The sequence below is a fragment of the Hordeum vulgare genome, chromosome 5H (genome assembly GCF_904849725.1).
Source record: "Hordeum vulgare subsp. vulgare chromosome 5H, MorexV3_pseudomolecules_assembly, whole genome shotgun sequence".
NCBI classification, from domain to species: Eukaryota; Viridiplantae; Streptophyta; class Magnoliopsida; order Poales; family Poaceae; genus Hordeum; species Hordeum vulgare.
The window spans coordinates 14,460,862-14,484,391 of NC_058522.1; the positions used below are offsets into that span (position 1 = coordinate 14,460,862).

The 23,530-nt window shown below is 46.5% G+C and overlaps 3 protein-coding genes and 1 pseudogene across 3 annotated transcripts; 3 read left to right on the top strand and 1 right to left on the bottom strand.

The window, feature by feature from the left end:
- Window positions 1-8,293: 8,293 nt before the first annotated feature.
- Window positions 8,294-10,652, top strand: LOC123396410 (disease resistance protein RGA2-like). The gene has a single exon (XM_045091354.1). It carries the CDS (start codon window positions 8,995-8,997, stop codon window positions 10,495-10,497), a length of 1,503 nt encoding a protein of 500 aa, XP_044947289.1. The 5' UTR covers window positions 8,294-8,994; the 3' UTR covers window positions 10,498-10,652.
- A 1,541-nt stretch (window positions 10,653-12,193) lies between these two features.
- On the bottom strand, window positions 12,194-13,812 carry LOC123396411 (acyl-coenzyme A thioesterase 13). Its single transcript, XM_045091355.1, has 3 exons — window positions 13,554-13,812; window positions 13,068-13,211; window positions 12,194-12,523 (listed from the first exon to the last, which is right to left on the bottom strand). Exons 1-3 carry the CDS (start codon window positions 13,755-13,757, stop codon window positions 12,383-12,385), a joined length of 489 nt encoding a protein of 162 aa, XP_044947290.1. The 5' UTR covers window positions 13,758-13,812; the 3' UTR covers window positions 12,194-12,382.
- A 3,635-nt stretch (window positions 13,813-17,447) lies between these two features.
- Window positions 17,448-18,983, top strand: LOC123396412 (probable glutamate carboxypeptidase PLA3). Its single transcript, XM_045091356.1, has one exon. It carries the CDS (start codon window positions 17,609-17,611, stop codon window positions 18,515-18,517), a length of 909 nt encoding a protein of 302 aa, XP_044947291.1. The 5' UTR covers window positions 17,448-17,608; the 3' UTR covers window positions 18,518-18,983.
- Window positions 18,984-19,253: 270 nt separating this feature from the next.
- On the top strand, window positions 19,254-21,955 carry LOC123396198 (annotated as a pseudogene).
- Window positions 21,956-23,530: the final 1,575 nt, after the last annotated feature.

Genomic DNA, 23,530 nt, shown 5'->3' on the forward strand with positions numbered 1-23,530 from the left:
TTGTGGCCTCCCCCGGAGCCCTTTGCCTTGGTTCTCAAGTTCCCTGCGTATCTTCTGTTCGAAAAAAATCTTTCCGGAGGTTTTATTCCATTTGGACTCCGTTTAATATTCTCCTCTGAAAAAGGTCAAAAACACGTAAAAAACAGGAACTGACACTTGGCACTGAATTAATAGGTTAGTCCCAAAAAATATATATAATGCATACAAAACATCCAAAGTTGACAAGATAATAGCATGGAACCATCAAAAATTATAGATACGTTGGAGACGTATCAGACTCCACTAGTTAGGCTTATGGAAAACTGTACTGTTAGTTCGCTGCTTGGGGAAGGCCGCTTTACCACACCCGTGGTAGAGAAGTCTCCTCCACCTACTGAATGTATCCCATTCAAAAGACCACTTGGGATAATTGAAATAATTAGGAATGATTGTTATGCAGGAGATGGAACAGTCAATCCTAGTATTCATTTGTTGAAACTTACATAACTTTGTGAGTTGTTTAAGATTTCAGGTTTGACAAGAGATGGAGTCATGAGGAAATTATTTGCCTTGTCACTGAAATGGTATAGGCTACTAGATGATTCTCACCTACGGGATTGGGAGGAGACTCAGTCTATCTTTTACTCCAAGTTTTATCCTCTTCATGAAGTCCATATGGATCATGGTAACAATGCTTTATGTGATACTTATATTGTTGAGTTTATTCATGATCCCACTGAAAATTATTATAAGAAGGGAACATATGCTTATAGATATTTCAATAATATCAAGTTCCCTCTCTTTATGTTGAAGGCTTTGAAGCTGCACTTGTTTTGCCTTCCTATGCTTATTGCCTTGTGCTTCAATGAATTATTCTATTGCAATATTCCTATGCATAGGAAGCATGTTAGACTTAAATGTGCTTGGTACTTGCTTCTTGATGCTCTCTTTTGTTCTACAACTCATTCCTACGAGAGCATCATTAAAATCTTAAGCCTATCTTTATGGCAATAAAAAAAGAGCTCTAGGGAGACAACCCTTGTTATCTTTAATTTGAGTTTTTACTTTTCGTTTTAGTGGTCTTGATGTGTGTTACTACTGTAGCAACATCATTGTATCTTTATTTTTAAGGTTTGTGCCAAGTTATAGCCTCTGATTGTAAGAAAGTTCAAAAATTGTGGCATGCTGTCGAGAAACAGATTATGTCTGCTTGACGGGAAATTTCGCCAAAAATCACCATATCATCCTTTTGATTTGAATTTTTTTAACAGCATGCTCTATATAATTTCCTTTCTGTCATCTGTTTTGAGTTTTTTAATTTAAGTTGCAGAAGTACCCCGAATAAATTATTTACTACCTGTTGTTTTGTTTTTCACATATTCTGTCATGTTTTCCGTTTTCATTGTTTTGCCCATCACCCTTTCCTCTTCAATGGAAAACCAACGCAAGCTCAATAGGTAGCACGGTGTACTAGGATGTGCAATGATCTAGGGTAGCACAGACATAAGAACAGACAAGTCATGGAAATATCATGCTAGCTATCTTACGATCATGCAAAGAAATATGACAATAAATGCTCAAGTCATCAAAATGGAAGCGGTAGAAATTCCATGGCAATATATCTCGGAATGGCTTTGTAAATGCCATAATAGGTAGGTATGTGATACGTCTCCAACGTATCTATAATGTTTGATTGTTCCATGCTATTATATTATCTGTTTTGGATGTTTTATATGCATTAATATGATGTTTTAAATTATTTTTTGGATTAACCTGCTAATCTAGAGCCTAGTATCAGTTTCTGTTTTTTCCATGTTTTTTAGTATTGCAGATAAGGAATATTAAACGGAGTCCAAATGGAATAAAATCTCCGGAATGATTTTTCTTGGACTAGAAGAAACCGATAAGACTTGAAGTAGGGGGCAGGACACCTGCCGGGAGGCACAAGCCTGCAGGGCGCGCCCTAGGGGGGTGCGCCCCCTGGCTTGTGGGTCTCCTGGAGGTCTCCTAACCCTATTCTTCGGCCTATAAATTCCCAAATATTCCCCCATCGCTAAAGAGAGCCACGAAAATACTTTTTCGCCGCCGAGAGCCTCTGTTCACATGTGATCCAATCTGGGAGCCTTTTCCGATAATCTATCGGAGAGGGAATTTATTACGGAGGGCATCTACATCAACTCCATTTCCCCTCTGATGATGCGTGAGTTGTTCACAACAGATCTAGGGGTCCATAGCTAGTATCTAGATGGCTTCTTCTCTCTCTTTCATCTTCAATACCATGTTCTTCATGATCTTCATGCTGATCTATCCGATGTAATACTCTTTTGCGGTGTGTTTGTCGAGATCCGATGAATTGTGAGTTTATGTTCAGATTATCTATGAATATTATTTGAATCTCTTCTGAATTCTTATATGCATGATTTCATATCTTAGCAAGTCTGTTCAAGTTATTGGTTTGGTTTGGCGAACTAGATTGGTAATTCTTGCAATGGGAGAAGTGCTTAGTTTTGGGTTCAATCTTGTGGTGTCCTCACCCAGTGACATAGTAGGGTAGCGAGGCACATATTGTATTGTTGCCATCGAGGATAAAAAGATGGTGTTTTCATCATATTGCTTGAGTTTATCCCTCTACATCATGTCTTATTACTTAATGCGTTACTCTGTTCTTCATGAACTTAATACTCTAGATGCAGGCAGGAGTCGGTCGATGTGTGGAGTAATAGTAGTAGATGCAGAATCGTTTCGGTCTACTTGACAGGGCGTGATGCCTATATGCATAATCATTGCCTTGGATATCTTCATAACTATTCGCTTTTCTATCAATTGCTCGACAGTAATTTGTTCACCCACCGTATTATTTTCCTTTATGAGAGAAGCCTCTAGTGAAACCTATGGCCCCCGGGTCTATTTTCCATATTATACTTTCGGATCTATAAACCAAAAATACCAAAAATATCTTGTTGCAATTATTTACTTTTGTTTCCGCAATCTTTTATATATATCTCTATGAGATCTCATCTTTGCAAATAACTCTGAAGGGATTGACAACCCCTTTCTAGCATTGGGTGCAAGTGTTCGATTGTTTGTGTAGGTACTCAATTGGGGCTTGCTTGTTCCTCGTACTAGATTGATACCTTGGTTCTCAACAAATTGAGGGAAATACTTATCTACTTTGTTGCATCACCCTTTCCTCTTTAAGGGAAAACCAATGCAATCTTAAGAAGTAGCAGTATGGTGGCTGTTTTGAGGAAGTTAAAATAAGGCTTCTGTGTGACAGAGCGTATCATATCACGGGGTTTGGATGCACCTGCGAAGTTTGTACCGACTCTCGAGATGAGAAAGGGCAATGCACGGTACCGAAGAGGCTAGCAAATATGTGGAGGTGAGAGCGCGTATATTCGTGGATTCACATTAGTCATAAAGAATTCATATCCTTATTGCAAGATTTTATTAACTCTCTCCAAGCAAAGCACTACCCGTATTCCCCGAAGGAGAAGGTTGGGAGGATTTAATCATCGTGTGACTCTGATTATAACAGCACAAAGGATTTCAATCAAGGATAAATTATGCTCCAACTTTATCGCATAACTAGAGACTATACGTGCATGCTTCGGGAATCAGAAACTTTAACATCAATATTCTTACTAATCAACAATCATGAACTAGTTACCACATATTACTATCTTAATGTCGCAAAACTATTGCAGGGAATCGAACATATGATACTCAGTGATCTACAAGTTTTATGTAGGATTTTATGACTAACCATGTAAAACCGTGTCTCTCGCAAAAAAACAGAAAACACATTTTTCCCGTTTCCAAGGCACGATCATGCCTCTCGCAAAAGCAAAACCGTGTCTCTTGCAAAAAAAAAACATAAAATGTGTTTCTTTTCATTTTCGAGAGGCACGACCGTGCCTCTCGCGGAAGCAAAACCAAGCCTCCCGCTAAAAAAACAGAAAACACGTCTTTTTTTTGTTTCCGAGAGCTCTCGCGAAAGCAAAACCGTACCTCTCGGAGAAATAAAATTGTATCTATCACGTTTTTTCCGTTTTCGAGAGACATGGTCATGCCTCTCGCGGAAGCAAAACCATGACTCTCAGGAAAAAACAAAAACGCGTGTTTTCGTGCAAAAAAACATTTTTTTAAAGAACAAAATCTTTGAAAATCTCAGAAAGACCGGTGAAAAAACGAAACACCCAAAAATAATCAGAAAAAATCCAATCCAAAAAGCCAAAAACGCGTGCAAAGAAATAAAAAATAAGAAATTCAAAGAAAACGCTCAGAGCACGACACGTGACGGCGGATGAAAACACATCAAGTGGCGGTGCATGGGAGTGATCCCTGTAAGGCTCCCGAAGGAATGCTCGCTAACTAGTTGCTCCTGTGTCACAAAGACACCGGTGTAATTTTCTCTTTTATTTATGCTTTATTTTTGTATATCGGGTTGTACTCTTTTTGGGTTGGCTGGCCAACATGATATGAATATAAACATGTTTCGGTTTGTCCAAAAAGTGAACACACTTAAAGAAAGTAACTATCTATTTTCCATTTACATATGTATTTAATATATATTTTTAACAGAATGAAAGTAAAGGAAAAAAGATGTGTGACGAGACCACTTGGTTACTTGGTCAGCCCGGCTTGCTGCACCAAAATGGACAGAATCGACCTAAAGGCGCAACAAATTCACAAACTAAACCGTATCAAAAAAATCACTTGTATAACATTTTAGCGTGACGCCGACAGCAAGGCGTCACACTACATTATATGATGCACGACGTCTAGACGCCACACCTCCGACTATGCTGGCGTCCCGTGTCAAGGCCCGGCCTCGTAGGAGTTGCTATGAGTAATGCAATAGTCGCTCCCGTAGCTGCCCCATGACCTTTAACATATGTCCGCCCTTAAGCCAATTGTTCTCCTTCATACTGACAAAATCCGAAAAGAGCCAACAGATTTAATAACACAAATTCTCAGAAACCAGTCAGTGCCAGATCGAACGTCGTCGATGTAGGGATCAGCCGGGGAGACCTAATTCAAACAAGCCATTCTAGCAACCAGCTCGTCAATGCCGCATGAGAAACAAAACCTTTTAAAAATTTCAATATAGACTATATATGAAATAAAATGAATGAATGTACATTTCTAAAATATCTCTATATACATTCGTATGTAGTTTATATTAAAATCTTTAAAAAATCTTATATTTAGAAACGGAGGGAGTATTGTTCTTTTCTTTCTACCAACAATTGTTTAAATGACCCACCCGCTTCGAGTGATATGCAAGAAGAGCACCAACCACAAGCGCAAAACAGAATGAAATACAAATGCAAGAAGAGCTCAGAACAAGATTGCTGCGCCGCTTCTTCAGGTAGAGCTGAGCCGGGGAATTTCCGGCTTTGGTCTCCATAAACGGCAGGCATCTGTCCAGCAGCTGAATGTTTTTTCCTTGGGCCAGAGAAGTCGCCATCATTTTACCAAACGACAAAATATTCCTGCGAGCACATACATTTACTCCGGCCAAAGTAAATATCATTTCTGAACCTCCAGATCGACCAGAAGAAAGCACACATAGTCATATATATATATATATATTTTTCGAAACGGAGGCAAACATCGTCTCATGTATTAATTAAGTAGAAGAAACTTACCCAGTTAATTACGGAAAACCGAACAAAAACCAGAACAACAGGGCCAAGCCCATTCCCAACGAATGAAACACTCAGGGCAAAGCCCACCCTAAACAACGACATGTCGACATGCAACCAGACAACATAGCTCCGACTCTAACGAAGAACTCAGAAGAATAAAACCAGGCACGACTGGCGTCACGGAAGATCGTCGAACGGGTCACCTGCATTCAGTCATCGTACACCACAGGGCCCCGTCGTCGCAGCTTCGACTCCACATCAACAAACAATCCGAGACAATACCGTGGGCACGCCGAAGAAAAGCCGACTACCTCAACCATTGTCGGGACGCCAACCTCGCTCCCACCATCATCGTTGCCATAGAAGCCTGGACGCCATAGTGGTACCCTCGGGGCCGCCGCCCCGGCATCCACCGGTCCGCCGTGCCCAGCGCAAATAACCGGCACCGTCTTCCGCGGCCGTTGCCCCGACATACCACCGCTCCCCTCGAGCAGCAACACCGCACAACCCAGCTACCTGCAGCCCACGCTGCTCAAGGCAACCGTTCACAGACCACGAACGTCGCACCACATCCGAGGCCGCCACCCCGACGTAAAGTCAGACCGCCCCTTCTGGGGCGCATCAACCGAGCCGACACCCCTATCGCCCAAGCGGGACAAGGATGTCACTCAATCAATGTCGAGATAGAATTCTACCTCATGGAGCTGCCACTCACATTGTTCCCGAGATCACCATCTCGACGCACAGACAGAAACCACCCGAAGCCGAGGCCCTGGCGCCCACTGTCCTTGACGACAAAGGCATCCGTGCAAACTGCAGTATGCTGACTATACAAGGTGATGCCTCAAAGAAGGAATCGACCTAGCCGCCGCCATCGCCCGCTTCGACCATCGAAAGCTAGAGATTTCTCCCGGAGAGACATGTAATGAAACCCCACGCCAACACCTTCAAGAAGGGGAACGACGCCATGACGCCGCCGTTGCCGGCACCCTGGGCCTTCGCCCGGAGCTCCACCACACCTCTGAATCCAAATAGATCCGAAGCACTACACAACACACAATCCCCATGGTCGACGTCCACCGGCTCTACCCGCCACCGCTCCTCAAGCGCACCGACGCCCCCGTGCCCACTCCCTTCAGCAGATCCATGTTGCACGAAAGGCCTCCGCGTCGTGCCCTGCGCCACCCTGCAATGTCGTGCCGACCCTAGCCGACGCCCTGGCGAGAGCGACAGACCCCCGCATCCATGGCCACCGCGCCAGATCCGCAGCACCGCGCCAGAGCCACGGCCACCATACACCGCGCGCACCTCCGACAACCCCCCGCACGAGCCCGACAAGCCCCCGCACGAGCACCCTAGCACCGCGCCAGATCCGCGGCCACCATGGCCCGGGCGCGCCACCTATAAGGTCCCCGCGCGACGCGCCGAGCTCCCCACCATCTCTTAGCCGAGCTGCCCCACGCCGCCGCCGCCGCAGCACGAGCTTTGCCCGGTGACGCACACCGGCGACGGCGAGGAGGGGTGTGGGAGTAGTGGGGGTGGGCGGCGGCGGCGGCTAGGGTTGCTCCCGTGCGCTCGCGGGGAAGTGACATGGGAGGGGGAGGGGGGGGGTTAATTCTGGAGATGATTATGATCCACCTGACATAATCATATTAACTTACAGCATGTTTTCTTATTGCAAAGCCAGAGTTAGCCACAGATGCATACTCCCTCCGTCCCGAATTATTTGTCACGGTACGGTACTCAATAAACAGATTATTGAAACCAAGCATCTCATAGATTTCCTGCAAATATAATGCAGCAATGCCACAACCGAAAAAACAAGTGGTGACAGGATTCAGGTTCACAGCACAACAGGCAACTTCTATCAATAATCTCCTGCCTCTTAGCTAAATTACCCCTAGTGAGCAGTTTATAATGTGATGTAACCAAAGGAAAATTTGTACCTCAGGGGGAACATGAATCTTCCAAAAAGTAGGAACAAAAACTGGGGTAACCCCCCCTAAAACTGGTAACTGCATATAAGACTGACAACTACACGCTCCTGAATTGTGCATCTTCACACCATTCGGCCAGGGTCCTGAATCACCTAATGTCAGAAACAATTTGCAAGAGATCATTCCATTGGTGTATCATTTTGTGATCAAAACTCTCCTAAAGGAGAGTTTCAGATCAACACCATTCCAGGCCTCATTTATAGGTTCATTACAAACAAAGTCTATATGGAAAAGTTGAATGGCCAAGCTCGAGTTCCCAAATCAGTGTCCCTCCCAGAAACACATATTTTTACCATCTCCTACCAACCACTGGTAATCCAGTGCAGTAGCCTTACTGGCCCACATAACCCCTTTCCAAAAGAGGAGATGCCTGCTCTTCTCTACAGCAAAACAGGTTAGGAGTATGCGTGTTATACTTGAACTCAGTGATCTGTTTCCAAATTATGTTATCATATACTCCCTCTGTTTCTAAATATAAGTCTTTTTGGAGATTTCAATACAGACTACATACGGATGTATATTGACGTATTTTAGAGTGTAGATTCACTCATGTTGATACGTATGTAGTCTTTATTTAAATCTCTAAGAGGGTTTATATTTAGAACGGAGGTAGTAGTTGGTACCTTCTTATCCAGGAAGCCAAGAGGGACAGATTCAACACTCTCATATTGAGGATACCCAGATTCATGAGGTCTAATTTTCGGTGTCGTATATAATAACTCGCTCACTCTGTATTTTCTCTTCTATGTTTTTCAACTTCGAACAAGCTTAAAAAAACTTGTAGGATCAATTCAAGCAACCAAAATGACAGACCTAGTTCCAGCGTTACTCAAATTTGGAGATATTTGGGCACAACTGAATTACACCAAAAGCTAAGTAAGACACACTTCTACAGACTGCGTCGTAACTGACGGGCTCGTCACAGAAGCTAGATAAACCATCACAAATGGTGGCCATCTCCAACGAGTGGCCACATCAGATCCCCATTCAACTCCTTTCAGCCTTGGTCACCGGAGCAACTGACAAGAAAACACAATTATCTCTCTAGTACCTGCCACCACTTAGTCCCGCATCATTGATTTTCTTTTCTTCAGAAAGCATTGGGTATTTTTATGTAGTGCACAAGAAAACACGTGTTGCAGATTTCTGGTGTCATATAAAGCCAGAGCACCAAAGCCTTTGAAGTCGCTATCCTGCTAAGAACCATACCACCCAAGTATTGGTGCTCACCTTGACTTTTTGAGCAATCAAACGTCACAGGTGAGACGATATTGTCAAATATGGTCAGCTGCAAGCACTACTACATGAGCCATCCACAGAATTTCCCCTGAAACATTCCAAGATCTGCTGGAAAGGAATTTACCATGGCGGAGGCCATCTTCTCGGCGGTCGTCGGCGACATGGTGGGCAGGGTGATCTCGCTTCTCGCCGGCCGCTTCAGCGACCAACAGAGCGCCAGCGCCAAGCTGCAGAAGATAAATCGCATGCTTGTCAGGATTCACAGCATGGTGGAGGAGGCCAAGGGGAGGCACATCACAAACCATGTGGCCCTCGAATGGCTCTCGGAGCTCAACGATGGTGTGTACCAGGGTCGTTATCTGCTCGACACGATCAGGTGCGGAGAGCCGGAGCTCGAAGACGGGCATGGAGACAAGGTAGCGGCACAGCCTTTCTCTCTGTCCTTGTTCAATCCTGCAAAGCGCGTGCGCGTCGCCACGAGCACCGTGAAGTGCATGTTGTCTCGCCATGACGCCGGTGTCGATGAGATCGACACGGTACTAGAGAGCATGCAGAGCTTATCTGGTGATCTCCGCGAGTTCATGATGCTCCTGGAAGGCTGCAGGCGGATCCGCCGCCCTTTGGCTACCAACATCTTTGTGGACGGGCAGATGTTTGGCAGGCATGTCGAGAAAGAAAGGATCATCAACTTCTTGCTTGACGACCACGGTCCATCCATCATGGGGAATCTGCCTTTGCTCCCAATTGTTGGTGACATTGGTGTTGGGAAAACTACCTTGGTGCAGCACGTCTGTGATGATGCTAGGCTGCGCAACCGCTTCCCAATAATCATGTTGTTTAATTTCTCATCCACCTACGCTATGGCGATGGGTGGAGCAACTGTCGTTCTGAAATCGAAACATGTGATTGGAGGGTCTGGAAAGCTTAATCATCCGCTGCAAGTGCTCAACGAGAATTTCCGCAGGAAGCGGTTCCTGATGGTGTTCGAGGATGTTGACATGCACAAGAAGCGGATGCTGGAGGAGCTCTTGCCGAGCCTGAGACATGGCAAACAGGGGAGCAAGATCATACTCACCACCAACATCAGGCATGTCGCCGCCAGCATGGGAACAGTAGAGCCAATCAAGCTGAAGGTTTTGCCACACCCAGAGTACTGGTTCTTCTTCAAGGCGCATGCCTTTGCAGCCACGGACATAGAGGAGAATCCAAGGCTGCTCGCGGTAGGCAAAGCCATTGCAAGGAAGCTAAACGGGTCGTTCTTCGGCGCCAAGATCGTTGGAGGGGTGCTGAAAGCCCATCCAAATCTACAGCTCTGGTGTAAGATCCTGAGAAGCAATATTGGGGGCCTGTCCTTGTTGGGCGATGGCCTTGGGTACATTGCGGATTTGGCCGAGAATCTGCTGCCAAGTCATGTAAACATGCGCCAGCTGATTATATCCAAGAAACCGTTCTCCTCGACACAGCCCGATTTTGCCAGGTTGCATGATATGTTTCTTCCAAGCCCTGATACAGCAGCCGCCCAAGAAAGTTGGAGTGCAGATGCTCGTAATGCAAAAGTGTTGTTGTGCAAGTCTGTTCTGCCATTCTATTGCCTGTACTACAGCGCTCATTGCACTGTAAGTGGGTGAAACTGTTCATCAGGATCCACACATTTCAATCATCAGGATCAGTGCTCCTTTTTGTTGTATGTAGGAACATCTTTAGAAATATGGCAGGTAGAAATACTTTGTACTCAATCTTGTAATATCTGATGTCCAGTTCTATGCTCTTGTCCTTCAGCTGATATTGTCGCTTGCTTCCAAAGGTAAGTTTACAAACAAATTGAATTTCCACCATAGGCCTTCGAAAAGCTAACAAATTTCATATCAAAGAAGATTGAAGGATGACCTTCTTTTCGCCACTGCTTTTGCCTTTTTAACTACTGCAAAGAACTGGCAGCTATAGATACTAGTACTTCTCAACGACATACATCAACTAGTGCCTAGGGTTAGCTGTTAGCAATGGTCCAATAATCTTAGCCCCAACGAATGGCGCTTTCGGTCAGTTTATCAACTGCCACCAGTCTTGGGCAATTCCCTGAAAGTGCAATCGCCTTGAAGAACCAGAACTCCGCAACGGTAAGATCCACAATTTGATTGGCCACACTAATCTAATTTTCAGGATTTGGTTATTGTTGCTACTTGCTAGTGATGATGATAATCTTGCTGCAACCAACATGACTGGTCAGAAGCAGCTATGAACTCTTGCATCGTCACAAACATACTGCACGATAATGCTCTTTCCAACTCCAATATGGCTGATAATTAGAAGAATATCCAATTTTCTTTCAGAAAAGTGGTTTCTGTACAGGAGACAACTTATTACTCGCCCCCTCCGATATGCCGGCCAAACATCTGAAAATATCCATAAATGTTGGTGCTCAGTGAGAAACATATCGGCGGGCAGCTCTCTCTCAAAATGTTCTACGACATTGTTGATCTCTTCAAGGCTATCACCATGGGACAATAGAATCTTCATGGTGCTTGCAGCAACCCATAAATGCTTTGCGGGATTAGAAGAGGACAATAAGAAAAAACAAACGGGGATATGAGTTGGCACCTTCTTTTGTTGATGTCGTCGTCACCATGAACATCCATGGACTCGATTGATCTATTTTTTGGTACATCCAGGATCGAGCAGGTGTGATACAATCTGTGGATGAGCTCTGAGAGCCACTCCAGGGTGCTCTAGTTGGTGATCTGCCTCCCTTTGGCCTCCTCAACCACATTTCCAATCTTACTTAACAGAGAAAATAACAGAGAAAACTCTGCTAGCCCCGTCACTGATGACCTAGGAGACAACAGACACGCCATGGTAAAAACAATCCAGATGGAAGATCCGTTTTTAGCGTACAACAATTTCTGCTGCAAAAAATCCTTTTAGAAAATTATAGGAGCTCCCTGTTCGCCATTTTAATGAGCTTAGGTAAGAACAGGACAGTGAGAGGACAGAGAAAACAGAGAGTTGTTTGCTAATCTACACATAACACATATCAGCCCGAATAACTATTGCTGAAGACCAAAGACTTTTGATGGGAATAACCAGATTTCAAGTGGAAACGGAAGTAGTTGAATGCCAGATATGCGGAATCATTAGTTTGACAAGGATGCCTTGGGACATCAGAACATCATAGAACTCACACCTAGCTCAAAGTCATGTAAATTGTCTTATTTCAAAATTAATACTCTATCTAATTAAATGGATTAGCCTTTATCCCTTCAGCCTTTGGTAGTCAGACTTATTCATGTCCACAGTACCTTTGTCAGGCAGTATTGTTGTTTGGGATGCAGAAATAATTGTATTTTTATTTCAACTCAGTAATAAAGCTGCAAAGATCCTTGTAATGCAGCAAGTAGCACACTCCTGGAGTAATTTCCATATTTACCATTTCAAGGCAACACTATTCTATTACATAAAGATTGCCAAGTAAACAAGAGCAATTACAGGCTTACAGCTTACAAGGCAAGGACACCTTCACAGTTTACTAGATGCACCAAGATACTTGGAATAGCGGGCTTGAGCGATGATTTTGCCAGATTTCTTCTTCAGTTCCACAGTGGCCACTCCTACTGCTTTTCCAGCCCGCAGAACCTTCGCCTCGATATCAATCTCTTCCTGCAAATGGCAACATATGCTGGCATAGTTACTATACAGTCACAAGAACTTCAGACTGAAGCACAACATTCCAACAGCTCAACTTGTGCGTCAAGGTTGTCATGGTCATCCATGCACTTCGGAATAAAAAGAACAACCAAAATTTGGTTAAGCACCAGAGCATTCTCAAGAAAATCTAAAAAATAAAGGAATCTTGATACACGTAAACAATGAATCATGATGTTCAGTGGCATCTCTACCTGTTGCTAGCAGAGTGGAGTTTGTGAGAATTACAGATTATTGGCTCCCTGATAATGTAAAACTTTAGCTCATTTCTCTGTAATAATAAACTCTGGTGAATTACGTTCAGAGTTGGGCAATAGGTTGAGGCACAACTGGCAAGCAATACGATTACAATAAAGTAGTTGGTCCATGGGGAAATACAAGAACACATCCCATGTAAATCGATCGAGCAAAGGGAGCGATGCTCACGGCCAACAACATGTACTATTAGTTGTCTATTTCACACCCAGTTAAATCCGGCGACGGTGAGAAAGCCACTCACATCCGAAAACGCAGCATCCAGGTAGGAGATGTTCATCTCTAGTGGTGAGCCCCTGGTTTGTGCCCCGGCGGTGTAGAAGACAGCAGTGCCCACCAAGTCAACCAGCGACGCGGTCGCGCCGCCGTGCAGGAAGTTGCCTGAGTTCTGTGGTTGCTCAGCAACAACAACACAGCCATCATCAGCAAACAAAACTGCAAAAAGGCAGTGGTAAGTGGTAACAAGCTGCTCCATGGACGATGGCACAGCTTGTGTTCCAGTGAACAATTAGGTGATGGATCGAACTCTGTTGTTCTGAAATTACGTTCCTCGGCTACTTACAGTGGAGAGGTAATTTTCTCAAGAAATGCTAATGGTAGATGGTAGCAGGACAGTAGATGGGGAAGTAAAATTATGCATCGAGCAGCAGCTGAGCAGGGAAGGGGAGAGGGTGGGTAGATAGATCTGGCTGCCGGAGGTGGGAAGGAAGGGAGGGAGGGGAGGGCTCACGAGGAGGCGGGCGGGGACGGTGAAGTGGCAGAGGAGGCGGCCGGGCTCGACGGCGTGGACGCGGATGCCGCAGAGCACGAAGGCGTCGTAGAAGCCGGAGGGCAGCGCGTCCACCTGCTCCGCCGGCAGCGACTCGGCCGCCGCCTCCTCCAGCAGCTGCCGAGCCTTCTCCAAAGCCGCCGCCGACGCCGACGCCGACGCCATCGGCCGGTCCGAGAAAGAGGAACGGGTACGGAATTGCGTTCCCTTCCCCAATCCCGTTGCGTTGTGACTACTTTCTTTTCTTTCATTTTTTACTAGGAAAATTGGCTAAAATGTCCACGCTCCCAAACACACCAAACGGATTTGTTTAATTTTATTTGACACACAAGAAAGGGGTGAACCCTTGGATACAACTTTAGGGGCATCCATTTTCAAAAAAAAAAAAAAAAAAACTTTAGGGGCATCCCCACAAAACAAAACCTACGGAGATTGATAAAACGTCCCAGCATGCTTGTTTTATCTAATCCAATCATAAAAAAACACATAGGTTCAGGAATAGGCACTTGTATGGAGCTCCATAAGTGACAACTAGTACAAATGTCCGTGCGTTGCATCGGCGAAAAAAAGACACAACCTACTACATGTGTTACTGTGCATCATTATTTATATATAATTTTACTAAATCAATCAGATTGTTAAACATGAAAATTTCCTTAATTCTAATAAAACCTAATTCTTTGATTAAATATAATTTTTTTGTAAGAATAATTAAAGTTGGTATAAAAAATTTAACATTTCTGAAAAAACATTTTAAACAGATTTTAAAAATATTTATTATTTAGTTTTACATTTAGAAATTTTTAGTTGTACATTTTCAAATTGTTACTTTTTAATAAAACGTAAAGTTTTTTTGGGAAGTTTTATGTTTTTTTAAGTATGAACTTTTTTTGAAACAAAAAGTATTGTGAAAGTATCTATAAAACTTTGAACATTTTTAAGCTATATTTATTTTGTTAAGGTTTTTCACAGCATAGTTTTTTAGGGCATATTTTTATAAAGTTTTACAAATAGTTGGTTGTTTGGTTGGGAAGAGTTTGTCATTATCTTTAACTATTTTGGCTACGCCCAAACAAAACACTTGACGTAGACATAAGATGTAACCTTGAACAAGCATCTCGCGATCCAACATTGATGTGGAGCAGGCTGCCCTCCACATCGCGTTGAGGAGGTTGCTGCAGGAGCAAGGCAGCCCCGATGGTGGCAAATATTCTTCCACCGGGCCCGTTGCTCGTCGACACAGCATCGACTACGTCGCCGGCCCTTCTCGCCCGACGCACAGCTCTGGTCGCTCTGCTCCGTTAGGCTAGGTATGTCGCCCACGTCGAGCACCATGTGCTTCGGAAGCGGTGCCCGGCCACTACGGTGTCCTCGTATCCGCGTCGGGGCTGGGGCGCACGAGGACACCCGAATCCGAGGCATGTGCAGCCCGACGCGAGCCGTAGTGGGAGAGGGAGAGGTGGGAGGCGCGGGCCGCGTGCCATTTGACCGCAAGCGCGCCGGTCGACCCTAACGACGCGCTCGTCATGTCGGTCCTTCGTCTCTCTCTCATGATGGCGAAGACGGATGCGTGCCGCCGCCACCACAAGAATGCCGACGCGCTGTGACTCGCCATCGAGATGTTGGAGCGCGAGGCAAACAAAGAGGCGACGACAAAGGCGAAGGCGGCCCGCCATGTGAAGGAGCGGGACAGCTTAATCCACAGGTTGTCGGGCATGAGGTGCAGCTCTAACTCCGACCTCATGAATGGCTTCACTTCTAGCTTCCCTTGAGCCATATGGCTTTCCCATGAGTTATTTAAAAAAATTCTAACATCATTGAAGTCCTTGAAGAAGTTGACTCGTAAATAGATTGAACTATGATAATATAACTTTGATCCCTAAGATTCTAAGGCTAATAAAATTCAACAAGTACAACCTACTTGTTAAACTCTAGTTTCAAGCTTTTCCCTAAAGTTGTGTATAAAAAAAAGAATACTTGTGCCGTGAAAAATAAAGATCTTGCTCAAACATCTTTTACAAAAGTCAAGAATATTATTGGGTGGGTGGGTGGGGGTGGGAGCATTCTTGTTTTGCATGAAACCCTGAATCATGTACATTATTAATAAAGTATATGTCGTTTTGTTTATAGTAGGTTTTGAGAAGTCCTATAAATATCTATTGGTATTTCCTTTGTGAAATTATGAGACTTAAAGGTTTTTCTGCAAAACTATTGATATGATTTTGAGGATATGGTTTTCCTAGCTCCAACGAGCTTATTTTGGACCCTATGGATATTATTATTATTTTTACCTTGAGTGGCATGGATGCGTAAGGAACTTTTACTGATTTCGCTGAAAAATAGTAAAAAATCCCTTAATTTTAGAGTGCAAGGAAATGCAATTTTTCAGTAGAACTGCCAAAGTGAATTCGATACCAATCACTATGCATTCAAAATCACTTGTTGATTATTGGAGGCTGATAACAAGATGCAATGCTAAAACATGAAAGGAGTGAATGCCCTTAAATTAAGCCTCAACGTAGCTATACCAAGCAAAAGGGCACACTTTTATCGATCTCATGTGCAAGATCCACCCAACACGACACATAGTGCCGGCTACTACCTCCGTTCTTAAATATAAGTCTTTTTTAGATATTTCAATAGAAGACTAAATACGAAACAAAATGAGTAAATATATACTTTAAAATATGTCTATATATATCTGTATATAGTTCAAAGTGTAATCTTTAAAAAGATTTATATTTAAGAACAAAGAAAGTATATCATATGGATTATGGATTTATTTTTTTAATATGCCTATAGGGGGTGGGGGGTGGGGGTGATCTCCCCTTGTATATTAATCTCCATTTAAAAGGAAATTGAATTGATTTATATGGAGAACTAAGTCTAAAACCATGATTCCGTTTGCGTGTGAAACCAAATCGAAAACCTTAACAACTCGAAAGAGAATACATCTTTATCAACACAAAAACACATGTAGTACAATATAATTACAAATAGTGCAGTGCTAATATGTCATGCATGTGTACATCGTAACATAAGCAAGTATAAATGAATTAACTTGTGGTTGGATGGTTAGAAGAATTGTGATATTCCTTACTCATAAGAGTTTTAAGTTTGAGACATTGATGTTCATATTTTTCTGAATTAATTTCAGGTCTTTCAACAATGTACGTTCAGTAGAATAAGACAATTTCATCTACAAAGATATACATTCATTCATAAGGATAGGAGCGACTTCGACTGTACCGTATTAAAACACACACAAACAAATATAACTATAGGAACAGATATAAATAAATAAAAAATTGCGGGAAACAAATATAAATGTAAGAGGAGTAAACAACATGGGACACCGGATTGAACAGAGCAGTAAACGCCAACTGCTCACTTGACAGTCTCTGCTAGCTAGAGTCCCATCCTAAGTGAGGAGTGACATAAAGCTCCATCAACACGTCCCATTCTTCCATCCACAGGCAATGAGCGAGAGCGAGCCCAAAACGCACCGACCCGCCACAACCCACAGGTGCGCCGGTCCCTGTCCTCTGCTCTCGGTAGTCGGCACGTCGCAAATACGGAGCTCGCTAGTGGACCGAGGTGCGCCGCGCACCGCCCCAGCCCGCCAATCCGCGCGACGCAGCCGGCCCCGCCGCCGGCACTTGCTCCCTCCCAGTGGAAGCTCCCCCCGGGACCCCGCTCCCTCGTAGTAAAGCCTAGTACTCCTACGTCCTACATGCAGCGTACATCGTGCAGCGTACTTATCCGAAGAAACGGCAATGGCGAGACGCGAGAGCGAGCATGCCATGCTGCGCATCTTCCCAATCCCATCTGTAACTTACGTATAGACCACCGGTATACCGTGGTAGGGTAGAGTACACAGTACAGCGTGCTACGATGGCGAGCCGCACTAAAGTTGGTAACGGCCACCTTTCCATGGCCGTAAAAGCCGCGCACGGGTGGTGGGCGCGCCGACGCCCGCTGACACTCGGAGCCCCCACGCGCCCAGCCGCCGCGAAATGCCGCACCCCTCCTCGTGGCCTTCCTCGCCGCGGCAGCCGCTCCGCCTCGCGCGCGTCCTCCTGCCCTTCGGCCTGCTGCTCCTCGTCTCCCTGCTCGTCCTCCACGGCCGCCCGCCGGGGGCCCGCTCCGGCGCCGACCCCGCCGCGCTGTTCCTCTCCCTCTCCCCCGGGGCCAACGCCAGCATCGCCGCCGACCTGCGCGCGCTCACGGCCGGGCTGCACCTCGCGGGGACGCCCGGGGCAGCGGGCGTGGCCGCGCACGTGCACGCGCGGTTCCGCGCCGCGGGGCTCCGCACGCTCACCCGCGAGTACGCGCCGCTGCTCTCGTACCGGGCGCACACCTCCCTCGCGTTGCTCGCCGCCGACCGCTCCCTCCTTGCGCGCCTCTCGACGAACGAGCCGGCGGACCCGGACCGCCGCGTCGTGCGGCCCTACCATGCGTACTCTCCCTCCGGCGCGGCCGTGGCCGAGGCGGTGTTCGTCAACCTGGGCCGGGAGGAGGACCTGGCCGCGCTCGACCGGCTCGGGGTGTCCCTCCGCGGCCGCATCGCCGTTGCAGTCCGCGGGGGTGGGTATCGCGGCGGGGTGGTGGCACGCGCCGCGGAAAAGGCCGCCGTCACAGTGCTCATCGCCGGCCATGCGGACGGCGGCGTCGAGAGGGGCGCGGTCCTTCTCGGCGGCCCGGGCGACCCGCTCACGCCCGGCTGGGCCGCGACGGACGGCGCGGAGCGGCTAGGGTTCGACCACGAGGCGGTCAGGCGGCGGTTCCCGACGATCCCGCCCATGCCGGTGTCGGCCGACACAGCCGTGGCCATCGTGCGGAGCCTGGGCGGGCTGGCGCTCCCGCGCGCAGGCCGACCTTCAGCCAGGAGCCCATACGCAGCGAGTCGCGTTGCAACTGGCTGATGAACGCCAGATCTAGCGATCAACTGAGTGCCACTGTGCACCGGCCCTGCTGCTCCATCACCTGGCAAGGAGGCGGCCATTCCTTCTCCGAGCTCCGCGAGCTGCAATGATAGCTCCTATGCCCCCTCCTCGCTCGACCGCGTTGCGTCATTAAGAGCGGAGCGGGTTGATTTCAAGAAACTATAAGGGGTTGCTTGTAAATATGCACGGAAAAACGGTTTGGTGTGCCTTACAGAAGGACTGCGGGTTAATTACTTGAAAAAAGAGGTACTTTTCTGCAAAAGAGCCACGACGGACGACAGAAGCGCTCCGCGCTTTATTATTAGGGGAGAAGGCGATGTCAGCTACGGTTTTTCTTACGGCATGTGCATCCCAACACAGAAGCTTCAGGAACTAATTATCTCACTCCTTGTTCAGGATATGTAATGAACATATTATTATACAAATGAATTGCCAACATAGTCAACAAAACAGACAATCAAATTGTAAATGTCGTCACACATGCTAATAATTCTACACACATGGAAAAGATATCATAACCTTATTAAGTGATCTTAATTCTAAGCGGAGTTGCCTAGCAAAGATATCATCATGTAAATCATTGGTGACCGTCCCCTTTGTGCCGCAATTTTTAATTTTTTGGGACCTTCCTATCTCCACTTACATCATCGACAACATACAGTAAAATTTAATCGAAATTTAATAGGCTTCTATCAGATGACATGAGTGAAGATCAATGCAGGTTTATGGCATTGAGCATCATCTACTAACCCTTCGAAATGGTGGTTATTCATTTGGACCAATTACATCTCAAGCTGCAGGGGCAACAATATCTCCATGGCCTTGGAGCCCACCATCTCGCCACGTTCCTGCATATGAAGTATTAACATGTAATGGCTGAAACTTTACTTTAAAATGCAATGCTCAAATGTAACAAGAACTCAAATGTAACATGTAAAGCCTTTCTATGCCATTGTTCATCGAGCAACCGGTTGTTTGGTGGTAGACTTTGAGCCTGTAAACCCCACAGAATTTCCTGCCACTGCTGCTGGGGCCTTGCAGTCTTACAAGCTTGCTGTCAAGGCAATCTCCAAGATCCAGGCACTGCCAGGTGGAAGCATGGAGCTGCTATGCAACGCTGTGGTCAAGGAAGTCTTTGAACTTACAGGGTATGATAGCGTTATGGCTTATAAGTTCCATGAAGACAACCATGGCGAGGTCTTTGCCGAGATCACAAAGCCTGGCCTTGAGCCTTATCTCGGCCTGCACTATCCAGCCACTGATATACCTCAAGCAGCTAGGTTTCTGTTCATGAAGAACAAAGTGCGGATGATTTGCGATGTCCGCGCAAGAACCCTAAAGGTCATCGAAGATGAGGCACTCCCCTTTGATATTAGCTTGTGTGGTTCATCACTCAGGGCAGCACACAGCTGTCACCTTCAGTATATGGAGAACATGAACTCGGTTGCATCCCTTGTCATGGCTGTTGTGGTTAATGAGAGTAAAGAGGATGACGAGGCCGAGTCCAAACAACCAGCACAGCAGCAGAAGAAGAAGATACTATGGGGCCTTGTTGTTTGCCACTCAGCCTGGACGTACCGAGCGGGCTTTCTGGCCCGCTCGTGGCCCGCTCGGTCCAGGCCCGACAGCAAAACAGGCCGGTCCGGGCCCAGTAATCCAGACCGAAAAAAGTTCGGTCCGGTCCGGTCTTTAACCGGGCCAAACGAGCGGACCGAGTCCAACAAGAGCAGTTTTCCTTTTATTCAGATGCGTTCCACCTCCACACGATCCTATTGATCTGAAAGGTAACCTCTAAACCATCGTTGTTTCATCTTCCCGTAGTAGAGTACCTCCTCCTCGTCTGGTTGCCGTTGACCATGTCAGTTTACAGCTGTTGTCGAAGTTTCAAAAAATACAGTTTCGTCAGTCCTAGCGGGAAACTGTTAGAATTCAGTTTCGTCAGACAATACATCTTTCTTCCGTTTCTCGCCGAGCACCTGCTGCACCTGCACGCCGGGGTCGCAGCAAGGCCAGCACACCGTCGATCACGCCTTCCTTGGTTCCTCGCCGAGCTCCACGAACACGAGGAGGAAGAGGTAACCTCGCGGGCTCGCCGCCTTCCCTCCCTCTCTGCTTGACTGGTTCAGACTTCAGAGTAGGTGATGTATTTTCTTTCAGTCTAGTCTCTAGTGTCACTGCTACTGGTGGCTGGTGGTGGTGGATCCGTGATTCCGTGGTGCTCCCGATCCGTGGTGGGCTGGTGCCAGCAAGCTCCTGGAGATTGTGCTTCTGTTTCTGGGTTAACAAGTCTTGGTGCCTTAGTGGGAGTTGTGGGTGTCTTTGTTTCTACAGTACTGTTATGCAGTGTTACCAGCTTGTTTTGAAACTTATGCTGTTGTGCAGAATGTTTGGTGAACTATGAATAAGTGAACCCTGAATTCCGTCTATAGTTCTTGCTGTTGTAATCCTGCTGCTGTTGCTACTGAAATTCTGCTGCTGTTGCTACTGAAATTCTGCTGCTGCTGCTATAATATATGCCGACGAGGATCAGGACATCTGGACATGCATCAAGTATTTTTTTTGCTGCTGTAATTCTGCTGTTGTTGGTACTGAAAGTCTGCTGCTGTTGCTGTAATAGGAGTAAACGGCATCTGGACCTTGTTCTGGAATCGGTCCAGTCGGTCCAGAAAAGCTTGACCGAGCCACCTCTAAAACGGTCCGGTCCTTGGAAAGCAACCCGCTGGAGAGCTCGGTCCGGTCCGGTCCGGACCGCCGGTGGCCGGTCCAAACGCCGGACCGGACCGGGACCGGACCGAACCGGACCGTGTCCAGGCTGATTTGCCACCATGAGAGCCCCAGATATGTCCCTTTTCCGCTGCGGTATGCTTGTGAATTGTTAGCATAGGTGTTTGCTGTCCATGTGAACAAGGAGTTTGAAGTACAGAAACAATTATGTGAAAAAAGCATATTGAGGATGCAAACAATTCTCTCTGACATGCTGTTCAAGGAAGCCTCTCCCCTGACTATCGTATCAGGGACACCTAATATCATGGACGTAATCAAATGTGATGGTGCTGCTCTTTTTATGGGGACAAAGTATGGCGTCTGGGTAATGCTCCAACCGAGTCTCAGATACGTCATATTGCCTTGTGCCTGTCAGAAGTTCACATGGACTCCACTGGCCTGAGTACTGAGAGCCTCCATGATGCTGGCTACCCAGGAGCCTCTGCTCTTGGTGATATGGTTTGTGGAATAGCAGTGGCTAAGATCAATTCCAATGATATTCTTTTTTGGTTCAGGTCACATACAGCTGAAGAAATCAGATGGGGAGGTGCAAAGAATGATCCATCGGACCAGGATGACAGCAGAAGGATGCACCCTAGGTTGTCTTTCAAGGCATTCCTGATGAATTTCAGTAAACGCGCAAAGGACTCATGATGGCTTATATGCTGATTGGAGTTTATTTGCCAGGGTAAAAGATGAATATTCCGTGGGTGCATTTCATGTACACTTTTATAATGCAAGTAGTTTGAAATTTCCATCATATTCTAAACATAGATAAATGATAGGTGTTACCTCTGTGATGGCCATGATGCACTTCACTTCTTCCTTCACCTCTTCTGTACAACTATATGCACCTTGGACATTCTGCTGCTCAACATACCAAATGATTAGATCCCCTTGCTTCATGCCAGCCAGGCCATCTCCTGCTTCACCAGAGCGAAGTAACATAAAAAATGTCAGTTTCAATTCCTGGGCTAGCTGGGAGTGTGACAGGTTGTTGTTGTTAAAAATATCTTAAACATAACAAGATAAATTGGAAGTGGGAGGCAAGTGCAAAAAATCAAAGCACATAACTGAACTTTTTTGCAGGGAAATTCAAAAAATGATTGTATTTCCAAATTTCGTAGCGTAATTTCGATAAATGAATCTGTTTTCGATAAATAATTATACCCAGCATTGAGGTTGGAAAGCACCCCAGCACCATCACGGAATAATCCCCAAGCCATGGCCATAATAGAGGACTGTTGAAATCAGATAAAGGAATTAAGCTTAGTTCAAAGAGTACGGTATTGAAAACAGGTAATCATCTAGAATGGGGAGAGACGTGGCCTGAAGATGTAGTTACCTTGTTTATTGGCTGATTTGATGCCATGTTGGTGTAGAGATGCTTCTTGTTCAAAGTGTTTGGTCAGTAAGTGACCAGATACCTGGGCGCTCCACTCCTGTGGGCAAACAAAGGCAATGATGATCCAGGCGCTGTTAATCTCACATGCCTTCTGCTGTAGTTCTGCAATTATGTTGTTATGAAGGCCTATTCCTTCCTTTAAGGTTAGAATCTAGCAGTGGGTTGAAGCCATCCAGGTCATAGCTATCCAAACTCCAAAGTGAGACCAGAGGGATGCCCATGCCACACTACAATACCCAACTAACTACAATTGTTGGTAGAAACAGGCAGATCTAGCAGCAGCAGCAGCAGCAGCAGAAGAAGAAGAAGAAGAAGAAGACATACCTCACTCCAGTCTCCTCGGCGCTGACAACGAGACAACCTCGGCTTCTCCTCTGAGCGGCTGCGCCGCGTTTGGTGGCCCAAAGGAGCGCCGCCAGCAGGGTCAAGCTCTAGCCAACGACTGGATGACGATGTGAAAGGTATTGTACTAAGGGGGGGAGGGGGGCCACCGCGACCGGGGAGGTGGCGGGGAGGGCGGCCGCGGCGAGCGGGGGAAGAGGAGGCGCGGCGAGCGGGGGAAGAGGAGGCGCGGCGAGCGAGGGGGGTGGCGGGGAGGGGGGCCGCGGCGAGCGGGGGAGGAGGAGGCACGGCGAGCGGCGGCAGGAGGAGGCGCGGCGAGCGGCGGGAGGAGGAGGCGCGGCGAGCGGCGGGAGGAGGAGGCGCGGCGAGTGGCGGGAGGAGGAGGAGGCGCGTCGAGCGGCGGGAGGAGGAGGCGCGGCGAGCCTGGGAAGGAGGAGCCGCGGCGAGACAGGGGCAGCGCAGAGCGAGGGCAAAACTGTCGT